The 18,281-nt window shown below is 58.7% G+C and overlaps 7 protein-coding genes across 7 annotated transcripts; 4 read left to right on the top strand and 3 right to left on the bottom strand.

Moving 5' to 3' along the window:
- Nucleotides 1–567: 567 nt before the first annotated feature.
- On the top strand, nucleotides 568–1,713 carry PG998_006509 (Hydrolase; the record flags this gene model as incomplete). The annotated part of the gene is made up of 4 exons (XM_066873327.1): nucleotides 568–617; nucleotides 898–1,141; nucleotides 1,191–1,286; nucleotides 1,396–1,713. 4 exons carry the CDS (start codon nucleotides 568–570, stop codon nucleotides 1,711–1,713), a joined length of 708 nt encoding a protein of 235 aa, XP_066733424.1.
- Nucleotides 1,714–2,081: 368 nt separating this feature from the next.
- PG998_006508 (Pre-mRNA-splicing factor dre4) lies at nucleotides 2,082–3,842 on the bottom strand (the record flags this gene model as incomplete). Its single annotated transcript, XM_066873326.1, has 1 exon — nucleotides 2,082–3,842. One exon carries the CDS (start codon nucleotides 3,840–3,842, stop codon nucleotides 2,082–2,084), a length of 1,761 nt encoding a protein of 586 aa, XP_066733423.1.
- A 446-nt stretch (nucleotides 3,843–4,288) lies between these two features.
- Nucleotides 4,289–5,249, top strand: PG998_006507 (PAP2 superfamily protein; the record flags this gene model as incomplete). The annotated part of the gene is made up of 3 exons (XM_066873325.1): nucleotides 4,289–4,341; nucleotides 4,411–4,597; nucleotides 4,647–5,249. The coding sequence occupies 3 exons, from the start codon at nucleotides 4,289–4,291 to the stop codon at nucleotides 5,247–5,249; spliced, it is 843 nt and encodes a 280-aa protein (XP_066733422.1).
- Nucleotides 5,250–6,475: 1,226 nt separating this feature from the next.
- On the top strand, nucleotides 6,476–9,587 carry PG998_006506 (dynamin family protein; the record flags this gene model as incomplete). The annotated part of the gene is made up of 6 exons (XM_066873324.1): nucleotides 6,476–6,671; nucleotides 6,732–7,624; nucleotides 7,691–7,914; nucleotides 8,022–8,551; nucleotides 8,593–9,195; nucleotides 9,364–9,587. 6 exons carry the CDS (start codon nucleotides 6,476–6,478, stop codon nucleotides 9,585–9,587), a joined length of 2,670 nt encoding a protein of 889 aa, XP_066733421.1.
- A 599-nt stretch (nucleotides 9,588–10,186) lies between these two features.
- On the bottom strand, nucleotides 10,187–12,965 carry PG998_006505 (uncharacterized protein; the record flags this gene model as incomplete). Its single annotated transcript, XM_066873323.1, has 3 exons — nucleotides 10,187–10,735; nucleotides 10,756–11,278; nucleotides 11,347–12,965. 3 exons carry the CDS (start codon nucleotides 12,963–12,965, stop codon nucleotides 10,187–10,189), a joined length of 2,691 nt encoding a protein of 896 aa, XP_066733420.1.
- A 703-nt stretch (nucleotides 12,966–13,668) lies between these two features.
- On the top strand, nucleotides 13,669–15,531 carry PG998_006504 (sugar transporter; the record flags this gene model as incomplete). The annotated part of the gene is made up of 3 exons (XM_066873322.1): nucleotides 13,669–13,891; nucleotides 13,990–14,773; nucleotides 14,874–15,531. 3 exons carry the CDS (start codon nucleotides 13,669–13,671, stop codon nucleotides 15,529–15,531), a joined length of 1,665 nt encoding a protein of 554 aa, XP_066733419.1.
- Nucleotides 15,532–16,175: 644 nt separating this feature from the next.
- On the bottom strand, nucleotides 16,176–18,195 carry PG998_006503 (uncharacterized protein; the record flags this gene model as incomplete). The annotated part of the gene is made up of 7 exons (XM_066873321.1): nucleotides 16,176–16,385; nucleotides 16,481–16,888; nucleotides 16,956–17,276; nucleotides 17,326–17,546; nucleotides 17,609–17,712; nucleotides 17,786–17,938; nucleotides 18,014–18,195. The coding sequence occupies 7 exons, from the start codon at nucleotides 18,193–18,195 to the stop codon at nucleotides 16,176–16,178; spliced, it is 1,599 nt and encodes a 532-aa protein (XP_066733418.1).
- Nucleotides 18,196–18,281: the final 86 nt, after the last annotated feature.

Genomic DNA, 18,281 nt, shown 5'->3' with positions numbered 1-18,281 from the left:
CAACAGACAAGCTTTCTTCTAGAAAGTGCCCTACAGCGCGCCATCTCTAGTGGTTGGTGACGTAAAGGAACCCGCCCTACTCCGCCCTGTCCGGCGCCGGTGCGGGCTCGTGTCCGCAGAGGCTCTTTGCTACTCGTCGAATCCAGGCAATAGAAGCAGATGCGAACCATGTAACGTAGGGATGTAGGTACGACACCCTCTCCACCCGCAACACCCATTGTGCGACATAAGCTTGCATCTCGAAGGGTGGACTCGGTGTTCGGTCAGTCAGCATGGTGCAGTCTGCAGTGCCGGCTTGCAGAACAAGCAATACTCGACGGCCGTTATGGGCTTGAACGCCCCCTCTTTTGTTTCCGATGGATGCATCCTTGGATCTCACAGGAGCCCGACCCTAGAGACCCTTTAAGCGGAGGGATTCCTCCTCGCCGGATGTGTGGGAAAACTTCGCATTTCTTGCTTACTTTCCCTCTCTGTTCTTCTGCTCCTGCCTCTACTCAACAACATCGAGACCATTGAAATCTCTTCCAATCGACCTTACTTTCTCAAACATCATAACATCCTCCAAAAATGGCCTCCAACCCTCCCGCCAAGTGCTGCACTGTCGGCGTCAAGCATGAGTGAGTGTGCCATTTTACCCCGCCACCCTTCGCCATTTCGTCACCATGCCTGCATTTATTTGGCATGGGCAGTCGCATACGGATTTGCGAGACGTAAAGTCTTGCATTTGGCCAGTATTCTTTTTGATGGAAATAAGAAAACAATCATGCCACTTGTTTTTGATGTTCTAAGCTGGACGCGGGAGCTCCTTCCTCCGCGTTGCGCCGAGCAAGACAATTAGACACGGTGATAGGACGATGAGACGAACCGCCACGCTGACCCTTCTCCTCCCCACTACAGCGGCGAGCCCACCGGCACCACCTTCAAGGTCGGCGCGTACGACGCGTACCTGGCGACGCCGCCGGCGGGCGTGGCGGCGGCCCAGGACACGGCGATCCTGTACCTGCCGGACATCATCAGCATCTGGCAGAACAGCAAGCTGATGGCGGACCAGTTCGCGGCCAACGGGTACCTCTGCCTGATCATCGACCTGTTCAACGGCGACCCGCTCGCCCTCAACCGCCCGGACGACTTCGACTTCATGGCCTGGCTCACCAAGGGCTCGACCGGCGACAACCCCCCACACCCCCGAGCACGTCGACCCCATCGTCGTCGCCGCCGTCAAGTACCTCCGCGAGGAGAAGGGCGTCAAGAAGATCGGCGGCGTGGGCTACTGCTTCGGCGCCAAGGTACGTCGATAATACCCAGCCTTTTCTTTTTGTGACCCCCCACGCGTCGTGTATAGATATATATATGTGCTTCCTTACGCTAATACCACTACCACCCCCCTCCAAACAGTACGTCGCCCGCCACTACCCCGCCATCTCGGTCGGCTACTTCGCGCACCCCTCGTTCGTGGACGAGGAGGAGCTGGCCGGCTTCAAGGGCCCGCTGGCCATCTCGGCGGCCGAGACGGACGCCATCTTCCCGGCCGAGAAGCGGCACCGGTCCGAGGAGATCCTGAAGGAGGGCGGCCACCCCTACCAGATCACCCTCTACAGCCAGACCGAGCACGGCTTCACCGTCCGCTGCGACCTGGCCAACAAGCAGCAGAAGTTCGCCAAGGAGCAGGCCTTCCTCCAGGCCGTCACTTGGTTCAACCACTACTTGCTGTGAAACGAAAGGAAAGAGAGAGAGAGGACGGGGATGGATCGAAAGCTACCGGAGGCTTGGCGGAAGGGCGGGCTTTGATGGTATAGCAGACGGCAAGTTCGTGAAACGCTATTGGCAACACGCTGGCTGGGCGTCAATATTACAAATGAAGCCCCCTTCTCAGTTACATAGAGGTGGCAAATGAATGAAATGAATCCAAATTATGATAACCAGAATCACCATTGTTAGGGCGAAGGTATACGTATCGATATAAGCATTGAAGTGATGTAGTCATGTCTCGATTCTTCCGCATATTGATTCTTTACGCCGGCCTGCCACACGCCGTTGTTCTTCAATGTTACATGAACACATACCGCTTTCTCACCACGCGGTTACGCGCCGTCCCCATCCCCGCGGCCGCCACTGTCCGCCACAGGATCCGCCCCCTTCTTCTCCCTCTCCGCCAGCAACTGGCTCTGTATGCCCTTCCGGCCGTCGACGCGCTGGGCGCGCTCCAGCTCGCGCTCCTCCTCGCGCAGGACGGCGCGGCCGTGCTCGAGCTGCCGCCGCTGCCGCCGCTTCTGCTCCTCGACGGCCCGCTCGCGCTCGCGCAGCGCCTCCTCGCGCTTGCGCCGCTCGGCGCGCTCCTTGCGGGTCGCCTCGTCGTCCGCGGCCTCGCCCTCCTCCGGCGGCGGGCCGAGCGTCGCGATGTACGTCTTGACCAGGGGGTCCCGGACCGAGGGCTGCAGGCCCACGTAGCGGATGTCCGCCAGCAGCTGGGAGGGCAGGCTCTCGGGCGGGGTCTTGTTGTGGAGGTCTTTGAGGGGCACGCTGCGCAGGAGGGCCGACAGGTCCTTCTTCTGGGTCTCGAGCGGCAGCTTGAGGCGCCCTACGTAGTCGCGGTACAGCTTCTCGCGGTCCTTGTCCGACAGGTTCGTGTCGCGCAGCGGCGGCTCCTTGCGGTGCTTGCGCCGGAACTCGGCCCAGTACAGCTTGGGGCTGGCCTTGGCTTGCAGGAAGGCCAGGTACGGGATCCGCGGGTCTTTCTTTTCCTCCTTGGCCCGTCGCTCCTTCGCTACTTGGATCTGGGCGCGGCTCCATTCTTCCCACACTTCGCGGCGAGCTTTCATGTTGGGCAGGACGGTCCAGCGCGGATCGTCCACCAGGCTGGATCCCTCGTCGATCAGCTTCTCCCAGGGCGAGAACGGGTTCAGGCCGTGGTCGACCAGCAAGTCCTTGAAGAGTTCGCGGGAGTCGCTCTCGGATATCTCCAGACCCTCGGCACCTTCAGGCCAAGCCTCGGGGTCTCCGTCATCGTACTCGCCAGGGTCGAGTCCATAGTCTGCGCCCATGGCTTGCAGCTGAGCGGCAAAGTCCTCTTCGCTGAACTCAACGGGCCCCTTCTCTTCTTCTGCCTCCTCGGTCCGTTGACGTTTATGGGGGTGCTCGCCGTCTTCGTCGTCATGCTCGCCCTCCGAGTCGGTGACTTCGACCTCTTCGTAATCAGAACCAATCTCTTGCTCTTCTTCCTCGGCGGGCGCTTCAGCCATTTCGGCGTCACCCTCTTTAGACTCTGCTGCAGGTTCTGCGCTCCCGCCTTTGTCTCCTGTTGCTTTCCCTTGTATCCCCTTTATGTCCAGCTCTATTATGCCCTTCATGACTTTCTCGGGTATGCGCCAGTAGCTCGCCTTTTTCGTGGGGTTGTAGACGAATCGGCGCCCGTACTTGGTGTACACTAGGACCCATGGTTCGCAGCCGGGAATCGGCGTCTTGGACTTTGGCTTGTCGTACGGTTGCGGACGGGGTCTGTCGCCGCCGCCATGCCGGCCGCCTCTGCCTCCAAAGCCGCCTCGATGCTGTTGGTGGTCTTGTTGCGGCGGTGCGTTGAACTGCGCTTGCCACGCATTCGCAGCGGCTGGATTGGAGAGATTGGGTATCGCGGCGTGTTGCAGAAAGCTCGTGTTGGGGTTGGCCGGGGCGAAGGGCGGCGGCGGTGGCGCTGGCGTCTCAAGCAGCCCGGGTCTTTTGTATGTGGACTCTTGGGTCGCGGTGTTGAAGTAGTAGGTGTGGCCGGTCGGGGCTTTGTGTTCGGTCCATCCCGGCGGCAGAGGAGGAGGGGCGTTGCCCGACGGTTTGTGTGTAGACCTGAGCATTTTGTCGGCAATGCCACTGGGGGAGGGTTTGAAGGTGTCGTTGTGCTGGAGCAGAGCAACGAGCTTAGAAAGTTTGTTTGACTTTGGGTGATGCAACTTTGTTGTTGACCTAGGTGAGCACTAGTGGGGCCCCAATGACACTGGGCCAGCAATGAAGAAAAGATGTCCGCTGAGCTAGGCCTTGTCCCGCTAAGCGGTTAGCGCCCAGCAGCTGCGCCCTGGCCTGTAGAATGGCTAGATGGACAGCTTGCCCGAGCCCAAGCACCAAAGACACTCTGTCGATCTTCCCGTCATTTTAACCAGGCACGCGATCCCCATGTCTTAATTCCAACAGCCCACTATTTACCACCACTTTATTAGGTCACTGGCGGGCACCCTTGAGAACATGCTCTGGAACATCTTCAAAAGTCTTCGTCGACGGTGACTTGCAGCTATGGCGCCGTCCAATGCCAGTGCCGCCAATCGAGGCCTCATGGGCTCCGTGGCCCGCTTCTGGACAGTACGTTCACCTCCTGTGCTCGTGTCTTTCTGAAGCCTACGAATTCGAGACTAACCCGCACCTCTGTAGCACTCCTACGCCCCCGACTACATCGGCTTCGCCGCCCCTGCTGACGGCCTACATCCTCATCGTCCTGCTCGTCGAGCCCTTCCACCGCCTCTTCTCCATCTCCGACCTGGCCATCGCCTTCCCCCACGCCGAGGTCGAGCGCGTGCCCGTCGCCATGAACGTCGTCTACGCCGCCTTCTGCCCCCTGGTGGCCGTCGTGCTCGTAAACCCTAGCGACGCGCGCCTCCTTCCACAAGCACCACACGACGGTGCTGGGCCTCGCCATCGCCATCGTGCTGACGAGCTTCCTGACCGACGTGGTCAAGAACACGGTGGGGCGGCCGCGGCCGGACCTGCTCGCGCGCTGCAAGCCGCGGGCCGGCACGCCCGAGCACCGGCTCGTCGACTTCACCGTCTGCGCCGAGACGGACGGCCACACGCTGCACGACGGCTGGCGCTCGTTCCCGTCGGGCCACAGCAGCTTCAGCTTCGCCGGGCTCGGCTACACGGCGCTGTTCCTCGCGGGCCAGCTGCGCATCTTCCGCGACCGCCGCGACCTGGGCCGCGCGCTCGTCTGTCTGGCGCCCGTCGTCGGCGCCGCCATGATCGCCATGAGCCGCTGCCAGGACTACCGCCACGACGTCTACGACGTGTGCACGGGCTCGCTGCTGGGCAGCGTCGTCGCTTTCTGGAGCTACCGGCGCTACTGGCCGCGCCTGTCGAGTCGGGAGTGCGACGTGCCGCACCCGGCCCCCGGCTCGGCCGAGGAGCAGGAGCGCGAGGACAGGCGGGGCGGCTGGAGCAGAGTGCGCGATGAGGAGGAGGGGAGGACCGGTCCTGGGTCGGAATGGTGCGTATGAGATGGCGGAGTTGGGGCAGAGCAGACGATGAAAATAGCTAACGAAATACGAGTAGTGGATTGATCCTTTGCATCACAACCGACCCTTTCCATGCGGGCGGACCCGAATTGAGTTTGTACTACGTGCAGCCAACCTTGTTTGGATACATATAAAGTGCGGGTGGTAGAATGGTATATATTGCGTAACAGTGGGCATAGCATATAGAGGTTTGTTTCCAGCACATAAGCATAGAGTTGAGCGAAGCAGTAGCATACATTTAGGGGTATTGTTTGGGCATATTTTGGGCGTACCTTTGCTTTCAAAGTCTCTCGTAAGGTATTTTGCATCTTCTTGTGCAAGATCTTTCGATGGAGCGATATGTAGTTACCTTATTGTAATACTGATTGGTGTTTGCTGCTGCATTTCATCTGCATTAAATTAGTGGACTCGATCGATTGTCTTCCGTTTGGTGATTGTTGATGCGCCCTCCTAACCGTCGAGCCATTCTGGTCCATTATCCGTGATTGTATCAATTGGTTGGACGGCACTAATGCAAGCACTTTACTGGATGTTTCGAGGGCAGGCCATTGCAACGTACAAGTTGTTGCTTTTTCGCGCAGGGTTTTGCCAGTTCTGGTGCCAAGTTCACAACCCCTTCACGCCTTCCCCTACTGCTTTGTATGGGGCCCTGTGAATTGCTGTGCCGACGAGCATCCCCCCACCTCCAAACCACCGCGACCAACCACGTCGACTCCCACCCTTGGCAACGCCCACCTCCAGAGATCTCCCTCGGTACCTGGATCGACTTTGTTAGTGTCGGCCGCAATTTCAGGGCCTCCTGCTAGCAGACACTACTGGCCAGGCGAGGACAGACGGCAACCTGCAGCTTCAAGGGGTGCGAGAAGGCTTGCAGCAGTGGCACTTGGAAACCGCATCCCTCCTCCAATCGAACTCGCCTGCAACTATCACCAAGCTGGCCGACGTTCGTTTTGTTTGACCTGTCAGGTTTTGGACTTCTGCCTGCCAGCTCCGATTCTTTGGGGGATGTTTGCTTGAGCGTTTCACTTGTACTTTACCGCACCTGCACCTGGTGGTTTTTGGTGTTTTGCCAATTGATCTGTACAACACCATTGGGAACTACGGATCACCCATTCAGTAAGTCTTTCTTCCCTCAATCAACATTACCATCACCTGCCATCAACATGAAGCACTGACACCAATTGCAGTTGTATCAACACAGCGGCATCATGAACCCTCACTTTATGGTCAAACGGGAGCGCAATGCTTCTCCGCCAGCATCTGAGGTCTCGGAGACAATGAAGACAGTTCCCATCTTGGCTCCGCCCTCATCAGCTGCACCACGCTCCCGATTCCTTCGTTCAGACGGGCCGCCAGCCTCATCAGTAGGCAACGGTGGAACTCGGTTTCGCCGGTCCGAAGCCCGTATGTATTTTCTTTTTTTCATCTTCATCTTGCCAGCGTCATCAACTAATCTCCCCACAGCTACTCAGGAGACCAGACAGAGTGAAGGTGAAGACCCTCTCATCCTGGAGATGCGCGTCAGAGAGAGTGTACGCAGCAGCAGCGTGCCATCATCACATGATGATGTGCAGGCAAGCTTCACACATCGCAGCTTCACCGACATCGGCATGAAGCTGAAGGCATGCAACGACACAGTCGGAGAGCTGCAGCAACTCGGCATACAACATGTCGCAGAGCTGCCTGAGCTCGTCATGGTCGGCGACCAGTCGTCTGGCAAGTCCAGTCTCATGTCTGGCCTGGCCGAGCTGAACCTTCCCCGCTCGGGCGGCGTTTGCACGCGATGCCCCATCCACATCCGCCTGAGTCGGAACCGAGAACCGGTCTGGCAGTGTACTGTCTCATTGCAGCTTGACTACGATTATTGCCCGACTGGTCCTATCAAGAAGTCGGACGTGACCAAAGCCAACCCTTTCCCACCATGGGTTAAGAAGTCCCATCGTGAGACCCGAAGCTTCAAGACGATATTCGACAAGGCAGAAATTGAAGAAGTACTTCGTTGGGCGCAGGTGGCTATCCTGAATCACAGTCGCAGCTCCGAGCTCTTCGTTCCTGGAGAAGGTGCTTACGCCAAGGAGACCCGCCTTGAGGATGCCGCGACCGAGACGGAAGCTCAGTTTTCGCCAAACATCGTGGCACTCGAGGTCAAGGGACCCAGTCTGCCCGACCTCAGTTTCTACGATCTTCCCGGTGTGTTCTTAGCACCCAGCAAGGAGGAGGATGAGTACATTGTCCAAGTGGTCAAGAACTTGACAAGCCATTATGTCCGCCGCGAGCGAGCTATCATCATGTGGGCACTCCCCATGAACCATGATCCTGAGAACTCCATCTCTTTGGGGATCATCCGTGACGCCCGAGTAAGTTCAATTTTTTTAAAAGTGCAATTGATCGATCGTCTTCTCACTCACTAAACTTGGTAATAGGCCCAAAACCGGACAATCGGTATCATGACCAAAGCCGATTTGATTCAAGACCCGCCCGCTTGGCTCGCCATTCTTCGAGGCGAGAAACATAGAGTTGGCCAGGGCTACTTCATCACCTCTCGTCCGCAGGATGAGCACTTGGAGAGCGCGACGCAATGGGAGGAGCATTTCTTCCACACCGGTCCTAGCAATTGGCCTAATGAGTTCCAACACTTCCAGGACCGGTGCGGAGTGGAAATGTTGACGCAATTCATCTCGCGGCGACTCAGCGATGCATTCACCGATAGCTTGCCCTCCATAAAGCTCAAGATCAACGAGCGCCTTCGTGAAGTCAAACAGAGGCTGAGCGAATTGCCCGAGCTCCCCACAACGTCGAGCACGAGGTCAAGTCGAGCCTCCTCCGCTTCTACTCGGATGTCAAAGACGGAATCGAGGATAACGCTTTTCTGTCTGAATGGAATACCTTGAATAAGCAATTCCAGGCCTGCCTTCTCAAAATGAAGCCGACATGCCTAGTCAAGGACGACGATCCGCCACCTATCATCGAGCTCAATTTGTCAGACGATGACACGTCATCCAACACCATGGGGGACACACCCTCGAACCGGAAGCGAGTCCGGTCAAGCGACTCGACCATTCGCGGTACACCTAGCAAGCGTGCTCGTGCTGGCGCTGTGGACTTGTCTCCGGTGAAGCCAGAAAATGACTGGCCCAGGGCGTCGTCATCCATGCGAGCGACACCGGGAGCGACACCGGCCCCGACCTCCGTGCCTAACGAGGACCAATCCCCCTTCCGACAGTTCTACAATCTCGGCCGACAGGGTCTTAGCATCACCACTATCCGCCAAGAGATTCAGAGATGTCAGACCCCGGGCATGCCCCCGATGTGATTCCTCAGAAAGTGTACGACCCCTTGATCCAGAAGGCCATTAAGAACTGGCATCCGGCACTCGAGTTGTACCGGCAACATACCATCGTCATGTACGAGGACGTCATCTTCCGTGCCCTCGAAACTTCGATGCACAGCTTCATCCGGCGCAACATTTACGCCACCTCGCGCGAGCACCTTCGCGCCTTCATCAACGAGACCGCCCAGCGCCAGGCCGGCAAGCTGCTCGACTTGTACTGTGCCGAGATGGAAGGGATGTTCGTCACAGATGAAGAGAACTACAACCGATATAAGGAGCAGGAGGAGATGGTGCTGCGACGCGCCCGCAACATGAACCGTTTGCGGGTAGCGGGCTTCGCCTGGGACATGGGCGGCAACAGCGAGGAGGACAAGGCGAAGCAGAACGACTTCATGCGCAAGCATCTGCCTCGGCTCGGCGACGACCCCTACGCGGCCGAGATCAAGGTTGCCGCCATCGTGCGTGGCTATTACATCGCTGCCGCCATGCATTTCATGAGAAGCGTGGCCATTAGCATGAACGCGAATCTGCTGAAGCCGATTGCCCGACGTTCGTTGGATCTCTTCCTCGACGACAAGTTGCAGATTAGTGAAGCAGGTAAGCAAGTTCACGATTATCCTTTATCGCTGGGAAAGCTTCCGCATTGAATGTTGCGTTTGGGGTTTTACTACTGCAACATGTCTAGCAATGTTTTCTTTCACTTCTCCTCCACCTTCTCTTCTATGCTCGCGATGGTCTTTATACTAACTTGGTTCTCTTCTCTAGGTCGAGATGACTCCATATACGCCCGTCTGATGGAAGAGGACGACACGATCGCCGTCCAGCGCGGTCAGCTGCGGCGTGAGATGAACAAGCTCACACAAGCGATCGACTCGATCAACCAGCTCGAGATCAGCGGCGGCGGTGCTACCCGTCGCGCCTTCTACAGTGGCGGAGCCCTGGCCAGTGACACTGTCGACGTGGACAGTGTCATGGGCGATGAGGCTTGAGATGTGTGAAATCGGTCTGATGATTGAGCTAGTCTGTATGATTTTCGTTCGATGCTGGCTGCCTATGACTGGATGGGCTGTTTGCAGGGCTGTATTATGTGTGAAGAGCGCAAAGCGATGGTCGCTTCTCATTGTCGATGATGTCTCGTTTAATTACTACAGGGACATGATGAAGGAGTTTACGGCACCCTACTTCTTCTGTAGAAGGATATGTTTTGGCATTGGTTGATGGCTACCCAAATATTTGTTTGGCAAAGTGGTGTCTGATTTTGAGTGACCCATCGCTGCGAGGAGTAAAAGGGAAAAAGGTTGGGGAGCGCACTTTGCTGGAAAACTTTTATGTATGTACGATAGAAGATCGAGCATGATCTCGTAGGTATTTAGCTAGTAGTGTCTATGTACACAATCTCGGGGACTGCAATAGCTAGAGAAGTACCCATGTGTCAGCACTGAGTCTCCTGATGAAAGAAGGCTCAACCCAATTGAAGGCCTCGAGCATTCGCGCTCCTAAGGGCCTTCGCAGATTGGGCGAGTTATATGTTGATGCAATTGGATGTTTACGTCATAATTTGAGACTTACACTGCTTTTGAAGAACTGGCTAGTCCATGTCAACATACCGCCACTTTAATCGATCCATGGCGTAGAACGACGCCGTCTTAACCTCTCGCCTCTCCCCCGGCATGACGTCGAATCCATTGTCGCTCAGCGAGACTTCTGGCACCTCGCTGAAGACGAACCCCTTGACCGGCCTCTCCGCGGTGACGACGGCCGTGAGCTTGTCCGGGTAGCTGACCTTGACGCCGCGGTCGGCGAAGTTGAGATACTTGATGGGCTCCGGCCAGGAGCAGTCCGACGAGACTAGCTGGTCGTCGATGTGTAGTGTCGCGTGGATCACGAAGGGGTCCGGCACGGATACGTCGTTCGGGTTTCTGGCGTCCCGCTGGCTCCTAGGAGGAATTTCCACCGTCGCGTCGCGCAGCACCTCGACGGTGCCGTTCGTCCGCCCCACCGCCGCCACGTCCCGGACCAGCGCCTCCGCCACCTCGTGCCCCGTCGCAACCGAAACGAAGCGCACCGTCAAGCGCGCCTTCGTCGTCCCGCCGTCATCCTTCTGCCCGTTGCTCGCGACCCACACGTCGAACCGCACCTCCCCCACAGCGCGCGCACATCGACATGACCGGTGTCGCGCTGCCACGCCTCCCCGTCGGCCGGCCGCGCCGTCCAGTCCCGGAAGCGGCGCTGCACGCCGACGGCGACGGGCCGCATGGCGCGCCGGATGGCGTGGTACGCCGGCTTGGGCAGGCCGTGGTAGTCGACGACGGCCCACGACGCCGTGGGCCAGCAGTCGTTGAGCTGCCAGACCAGGACGCCGCCGCACTTGCGCTCGGCCCACTGGCGGCGCCAGGCGCGGTAGGCGGCGCCGACGGCGTCGGACTGCATCACTTGCGTCAGGTGCGCGAACCCGGCCAGGTCGCCGCGGGCTTGGAAGTTTTCCGAGACGTAGGAGGCGAGGCGCCGCGAGTGGCCGATGGCTTTGTTGCGGAAGTCCATCGCCATGCTGCCGGGACGGCGGTCTTCTTGGCGGGTGAGGCAGGTCTCTAGGGTGTGGAGGTGGGGGTACCTGTCGGCGTTAGTATAGCTTGTTCTTTTCAAGGGATGGCCATTATGCTCTGGGATGAACAGGGACAGACTAGGGATTGACGGGAACAGTAGAGTGGATAGGGGTAAATAGTGATCAGGGATGGTGTAAAAACGTACCCCTCCATGCCAAACTCAGACACAAACCGTCCTCCCATCTCGGGTAATTGCTGGTATGGCTGCATGGTGCCATGCCAAACGTTCCACTGATGGACATCACCAATGGTCGGATCGACCTTCAGCACCGTCGACGTGCCGTCCCCGAACGGGGAAGACGGATGATACGGCACCCCCACCGTCTCCGTCTCCACCACTTTAGGCAAGAGATGTTCGTAAATATAGCGCGCCGGAAAGTCCGTCTCCAGCCACCTCTCCGGATCCTTCTCCGAGACGTCATATTGCAAGCCGTAGCGCTCCACGATCTGGTAGTCCTCGTTGTTGCCCGCCCAGAGCACGACGGAAGGGTGTCGACGCAGCCGCCGCACGTTCTGCCGCGCCTCGCGCTCCACGCTGTCCAGATACTGGGGGTAGGCCGGGTAGTTGGCGCACGCGAACATGAAGTCCTGCCACACCAGCACCCCCTGCGCGTCGGCCGCGGCGTAGAAGGCGCCAGGCTCGTAGACGCCGCCGCCCCAGACGCGGACCATGGTCTGGTTGCCCTCGGCGGCGCGCCGGATCCAGCGCTCGTACGACGACTCCCCCGAAGAGGCGTGGTGGCGCGAGAGCTCGTTGTCGAGTGGGATCCAGCAGCTGCCGCCGACGAAGACGTCGACCTGGTTGACGCGGAAGTAAAAGGAGCGGCCGTGCGCGTCGGGCGCCTGGACGAGCTCGGCCTGCCGGAAGCCCGTCGTTTGCGAGAGGCGGTGCAGGACTTGCGGGCGGCCCTGCTCGTCGGGGACCTCGGCGAGGGCGCGGGCCGTGTACAGGGCTTGGGCGCCGTAGCCGCGCGGCCACCACAGCTGGACGTCGTGCAGCTCGAAAGCGGCTTCGTACAAGTCGGGTTCCGTCTGCGACCGGGCCGCCCGCAGCGCCGCCGCGGACGACCACGCCACCGCGCCGGTCTGGTTGTTGACCAGCTCCACGCGAGGTTCTCCTGCGCCCTCGTGCGCGACCTGGACGACGCCGCGGGCCGTCTTCAGGTCCGCCGAGAGCTCGTAGCGCACCCACAGGTCCGCCAGGCGGCAGGCGTACGTCTCGAGGGCGACGGGCTTGGTCGGGCCGCACGCCATCAGGATGGGGCCCCAGTCCCAGCCCCAGTGGTACTGCGCTTTCCGCACCGGGCCGCGCGAGATCTCGGTCTGGTGCACGATGAACCGGTGCTCGGGGTGCTGCTTGACCAGCTCCAGGCCCTTGAGGCGCGCTGACTCGAACTCGATCTCCAGGGTGTTGGCGTCGGCCAGCTTGGACGTCACGTCGATGCGGTGTTGCAGGAACATGTTGTCGGACGAGAGAATCGGCTCGTCGTTCAAGTACACGGTGGCAAACGTGTCGAGCCCCTCAAAGTTCAGAACCATTTTGACACCGTCGTCCTGTCCCTTCCCGTGGTCCTCCGGCCGGGCAAATGTCGTGCGATACGTCCAGGTCTCGTCCGCGATCCACCGTACCGCCAGCTCATTGAGATCCTGCCTGTAGTCAGGGGCTTGGCCGTTCGCGAACAGGTCGCGATGGACCTCTGTCGGGGGTCGCCCGCTCCCAGCCATTCCCCGTCCGACGAGCGGCCGCCCTGCTTGAAGGTCCATCCTCGGAGGGGTGTCGAATTGAACAGAGTGGCCTTCCTGGCTGACATGAAGGCGATTCCCGACGTGGAAATATGGTATCGGAACGAAAGCAGAACACGGATGACCTTTGGGGCAAGAAAATGCAGTTTCGGCGACGAAGTTATTGGGGGGTCCTAACAGAGTGAGTCGATTAGGTACATGTATGACCCCCACTGCGAAGCCAAGTGCGCAGGTTGGGGAACCAAGAATCATCATCTCTCCGCATTCGCCAGCAAAACACTTTCTCCAAATCATCCATATCCAGGGATTGGACTGTCCAAACAATGCGGGGTCCCGTGCTGGGCGGAGGTCGACAGTGTCGGAACTCGTTTACCCGCGCGGCAGTGATCGTCGCATCCTCCGGACGTCGGGGCAAAAGCTGCCGATGCTGGGAGCTTATCAGCACGAAGACGGAAGCAATCCGGGGTAGGCTTGAGGAAGCGCTAGGAGACGCATGTAACGTGGGCTGCTGACAGTCCGGGGGTTACATGGGGGTTGCACTATGGATGCGGGGGAGGAGCCATCTTCAACAGACACATGGAAGCCATTCCCGCTGCCTCGGTATCATTCGAGAAGCTTGTTTCTTTGTGAAGCGAATAAAGGCGCTTTCGCAGAGAATCTCATATCGAAAGTTACAGGCGAAGCATTTCGTTCCGCGGGCTCAGAACTCCCCCGGTTTATCAAAATGGCCTGTGTAGCCGAGACCAAACATGCGCATAGCGCCGCGCACTTGGGCGAGCATGCGCTGACGGAAGACGGCAAGAAGATCATCGAGGAAGGCGAGGTCGAAGGCGTCAACACGGCCTTTGCCGTGATCATGGAGAAGCACAAACCGAACCCCTGGGGCAAGGGGCATATCCAGCTATACATGCTGGCGACGATATGCTTCCTGAACTCCACCATGAGCGGTCAGTGTGGATTTCTGAGTGCTTTCCTCTTCTCTCTCTACTACGTCTACCGGCATCCAAACATGTGCCTAGCTGAACCACCCACTATTATTCCCCAGGCTTCGACGGCTCCCTCATGGGCTCCATCAACGTCCTCGACAGCTTCACGAGCTACTACGGCCTGGCCCCGAACGGCGCCGCCGCGACGGGCCTCGTCTTCGCCATCTTCCAGGTGGGCCAGATGTGCGCGGCGCTGTTCGTGTGGGTGGCCGACTGGCTGGGGCGCAAGTGGCTGATCTTCGTCGGCGCGGCGGGCGTCGCCGTCGGCACCGTCGTCACGGCGACGGCGACGCGCCTCGGCGTCTTCGTCGGCGGCCGCTTCCTGCTCAGCTTCTTCGCCCAGCTGGCCTGCTCCGCCAGCCCGCTGTACCTCGTCGAGGTCGCGCCGCCGCAGTACCGCGGCACCCTGGCGGGGCTGTACAACACCTTCTACTACCTCGGCTCCATCCTCGCCACGTCGGCCGTCTACGGCGCGCACAAGCACCTGGCGCACGCGACGACGGCGGACCTCGACTGGCGCCTGCCGCTCTGGCTGCAGATGGTCTGTCCCGGCATCGTGGCCTGTCTCATCGTCTTCTTCCCCGAATCGCCGCGCTGGCTGGTGGGCAAGGACCGCCACGAGGAGGCCCGCGCGTTCCTCGTCAAGTACCACGCCAACGGCGACGCGGGCCATCCGCTGGTCGACCTCGAGATGTCCGAGATGATCGAGTCCCTCCGCGTCGAGCCCATCACCGAGTGGCGCAACTTCTTCGACCTGAGCGTGCTGGTCCGAACCCGGGCGAGGCGGTACCGGACTATGCTCAACGTCGTGTTTGCGTGGTTTGGCCAGTTTTCGGGAAACAAGTAGGCATCAAACTCCTTTCATCTAGCCCGTTACGCAGAAAAGGGGTTGGCATATCTAACGAGATGGTCACCTGGGAATTGCTGGCTGATACCCTTACAGCGTCGTATCGTATTACATGCCCTACCTGCTCGACAACGTGGGCATCAAGGACGCCGACACGAAGCTGCTGCTCAACATCATCTACGCCCTGGTAGGCTGGGTCTTCGCCACGGCGGGCGCGCGGATGCACGACGTCATCGGCCGACGCAAGATGCTGCTCGGCGCGACGGCGGGGCTGATCGTGTCGCTGTCGCTGGCGGCGGGGACGGCGGCCGGGTACGAGACGACGGGCAGCACCAAGTCGTCCTCAGCCAGCATCGCGTTTATCTTCCTGTTCGGCGCCGTCTTCGCCTTCGCCTTCACGTCCATGCAGCCCATCTACCCGGCCGAGGTCATGAGCAACGACATGCGCGCCAAGGGCATGGGCACGTACAAGCTGGCGGGCGGCGCCGCGGGGTTCCTCAACACGTTCGCGGCGCCCCTCGCGCTCGCGCGCGGCCGCTACTGGGTCTACGTCTTCTTCGTCTTCTGGGACTGCTTCGAGTTCGCCTTCATGTACTTCTTCTTCGTCGAGACCAAGGGGCTGACGCTCGAGGAGATGGACGACATCTTCGAGGCCAGGGACCCGCGGAGGGCTAGCACGCGGGGGAAGAAGGTTCGCGTCAGGAAGCTGGTCACGGCTGACGGGAAGGTGGAGGAGGAGGTTCTTGCTGGGTAGAGAGCTCTTCAAGTGTAACGGCATGCTATATTCTTTGTTTTTACTTTCTCGATCAATCAATATCAAGCTGCCAACCCAATGGAAGCGAGACCTTCCACAATAGCTAACTCCCAATAACCTCGAAAAGTCCCCAAAAGTGCAACAACATGCTACGTCACTTGCTTGACTGTGGCTGGCCATTCAGCCTCCCCTCGCCAGGTTTATGCATAATGAGTAAATATCCTTTTCTTATGCATTATTCGGAAGATGAGGAGGAGGGTGAGTATGACCGCGATTCTGATGGTAGTTTCTAGAAGGATTACTAGGAATCAATAAGCCATTTAGTTAGAGCTGCAGCGAGAGATTGAGCAGGAAACAATTTGTGGAACGGGTATATATTCGATTTCTCATCAACGCTTCGAGTCTGTATGCATATGCAAAGCCCAAGCAGGTATTTATAGACAACGCTTGCTATTCCAATGCTGGTTCCAAATACAGCAAGCCCTGGGACCTCCCAGCCCCTATCCCATCCGCCGTACAACCTTCCTCGTGTTATCGTCTTATCGCGTTTCCGGATATTCTTTTTGATTATTTTCGGTCTCGTTGGGGTTTGGGGTAGGTTGGTAGGATATTACTCCATGTTATTATATGTGAACTCCATCTCCTTAAATGGCCGACTTGGGCGAGTGCATGTCCTTCTCGAGGATCTCCTCCTCGTGGACATGGGCGTGGATGTTCTTCTCGACCTGGTGGAGGTCGAGGTCGGCGACGACGGCCTGGTCGCCGTCGAAGATCTTGGCGATCTCCTCGAGGGTCGGGCCCTTGGTCTCGACGTAGAAGAAGTAGACGAAGACGAACTCGACAAAGTCCCAGAGCTGTAGAGTGATGGGTTAGCAAGAGCACATTTTATTAAGGGTGGCAGAATCCGCTATAGTGGGGAGATAGGAGAGAATGAGGCAAAACCACGTACAGTGTAGAACAGCATGAAGTTCCAGTGGCTGGGCAGCTTGTTCCAGGCCAGCAGGTTGGTCTGGTTGCCGAGGGCGAGGATGGCCTGGACGACGATGTTCATGATGGTCATGCCCTTGGCGCGCAGCTTGAAAGGCAGGATCTCGAGCGCGTAGGCGATAAGCAGGCCCGAGAAGCCAATGTCGTAGAAGATGCCGAAGAACCAGACGAAGGGGATCTGCGCGTAGCCGGCCGCCATGTTGGTCTCGCCCGAGTTCTCGTAGATGGCGCCGATGATGGTCCACACCAGGAACGACGCGCACATGCCGCCGGCCGAGATCAGGAACAGCGGGCGACGGCCGAAGTAGTCGATGCTCATGGCGGCACCGATGGTCACGAACAGGTCGAGGATGGTCTTGCCGGTGGAGAGCTGGTGGTGGGAGGTGTAAGCAAAGACTCGCCGCAAGAAAGTGACAAAATGGGGTATTTCAACTTACACCGAGCTGTTGGTTGGTTTCCTTGATACCAGCACCCTTGTAGACGGCGTTGATGTAGTTGGAGAACAAGGCATTGCCGCTGTACTGGGAGATGACACCGAGGGAGACCAGGATGGCCAATCGCCAGCGGTTACCCTTGGTCTTCAGGAAGTCGGCGTAGCCCACGTTGCGGTTGGCCTCCTTCTCAAGGCGCATCGTCTCGCGGATCTCCTGGTACTCGAACTGGACGGTTGCGTTGTTCATGTCGCCGCCGGCGTGGTACTTGGCGAGCATGTGCAGAGCCTCGTCGTCGCGGTCCTTGTGCAGGAGGAATCGGGGGGACTCGGGGGATCCACCAGATGAACATCAGCTGGACGACGGAGGGGACTACCTGGATGAAGGTGATGGATCGCCACGACCAGTCGTTGGGGACCGAGGCGGTGCCCCAGCCGATGCAGGAGACGATCAGAGAACCGGCGTTCCAGAGACAGTTGTAGACGGCGGTGAGGGGGCCACGATGCTGAGGATGGCAGATCTCGGTAAGGAGCAGGGGCGAGGCCATCTGCGCAAAGCTGTTGCCGAATCCGAGCAGGAATCGACCGGCAATGAACACTAGAAAGCCAGCAAGTCAGCTTTACGATCATAAGCCCTGCCAGATCATATATCAAACTCACTTCCGTAGCCGTTGGCGAAGGCCGAGAGGCAACCACCGAGGACCATGAAGACACAGCCAATGGCAATAGCGGATCGTCGGCCATAGTTGTCGGCGACATAGGGGCTTTGCGAAGTTAGTCTCGGTATTCTTCGTTAGACGGGGCCTGACCTGACTCAGGCGCAGGCGGTATACTCACGTGATGAAGAAACTGACAATACTGCCAATGTTCATCATGTTGACAAGGAGACCTAGCCAACTTTCGGAGTTTGTGTTGGCAGGGTCCTCATCGTTAACCTCGGGCAGGAAATGCTTCCAGCGGGGGATTTGTTGAGAGACGTTGATGAGGGAACTAACAGCGACGGGGCGTGAATGTCAGTATTTACTGGGCGCTTTCAGTCCGAGTCCCGAGCATAGGTTCACTTACCCATCGTAACCGGTGGTGGCCGAGGCGAGCATGAGGACGAAGCAGCAGGCGTAAAGCTTTCGCAGATGCGGCTCTTTCATCCAGTGGACTCTCTGGAACTCGGGGGCTTCCTCTTGGGCAATGGCCAGCTTCTCGCTGGCGTGGCCCTTGGCGCCCACGTGGGGAGTCGCGATGGCAACCATCTTGGCTGGTGGTGAAGCCGGCGGGCTGGGTGGCCTTTGGACTCAAAGTTTCGGAAGGGGATTGTAAGTCGGGGACGACACACGAG

Source organism: Apiospora kogelbergensis (genome assembly GCF_038363985.1).
Source record: "Apiospora kogelbergensis strain CBS 113332 chromosome Unknown utg000003l_segment0_segment0, whole genome shotgun sequence".
Lineage (NCBI taxonomy): Eukaryota > Fungi > Ascomycota > Sordariomycetes > Amphisphaeriales > Apiosporaceae > Apiospora > Apiospora kogelbergensis.
This window is presented reverse-complemented; position numbering and strand designations above follow the sequence as displayed.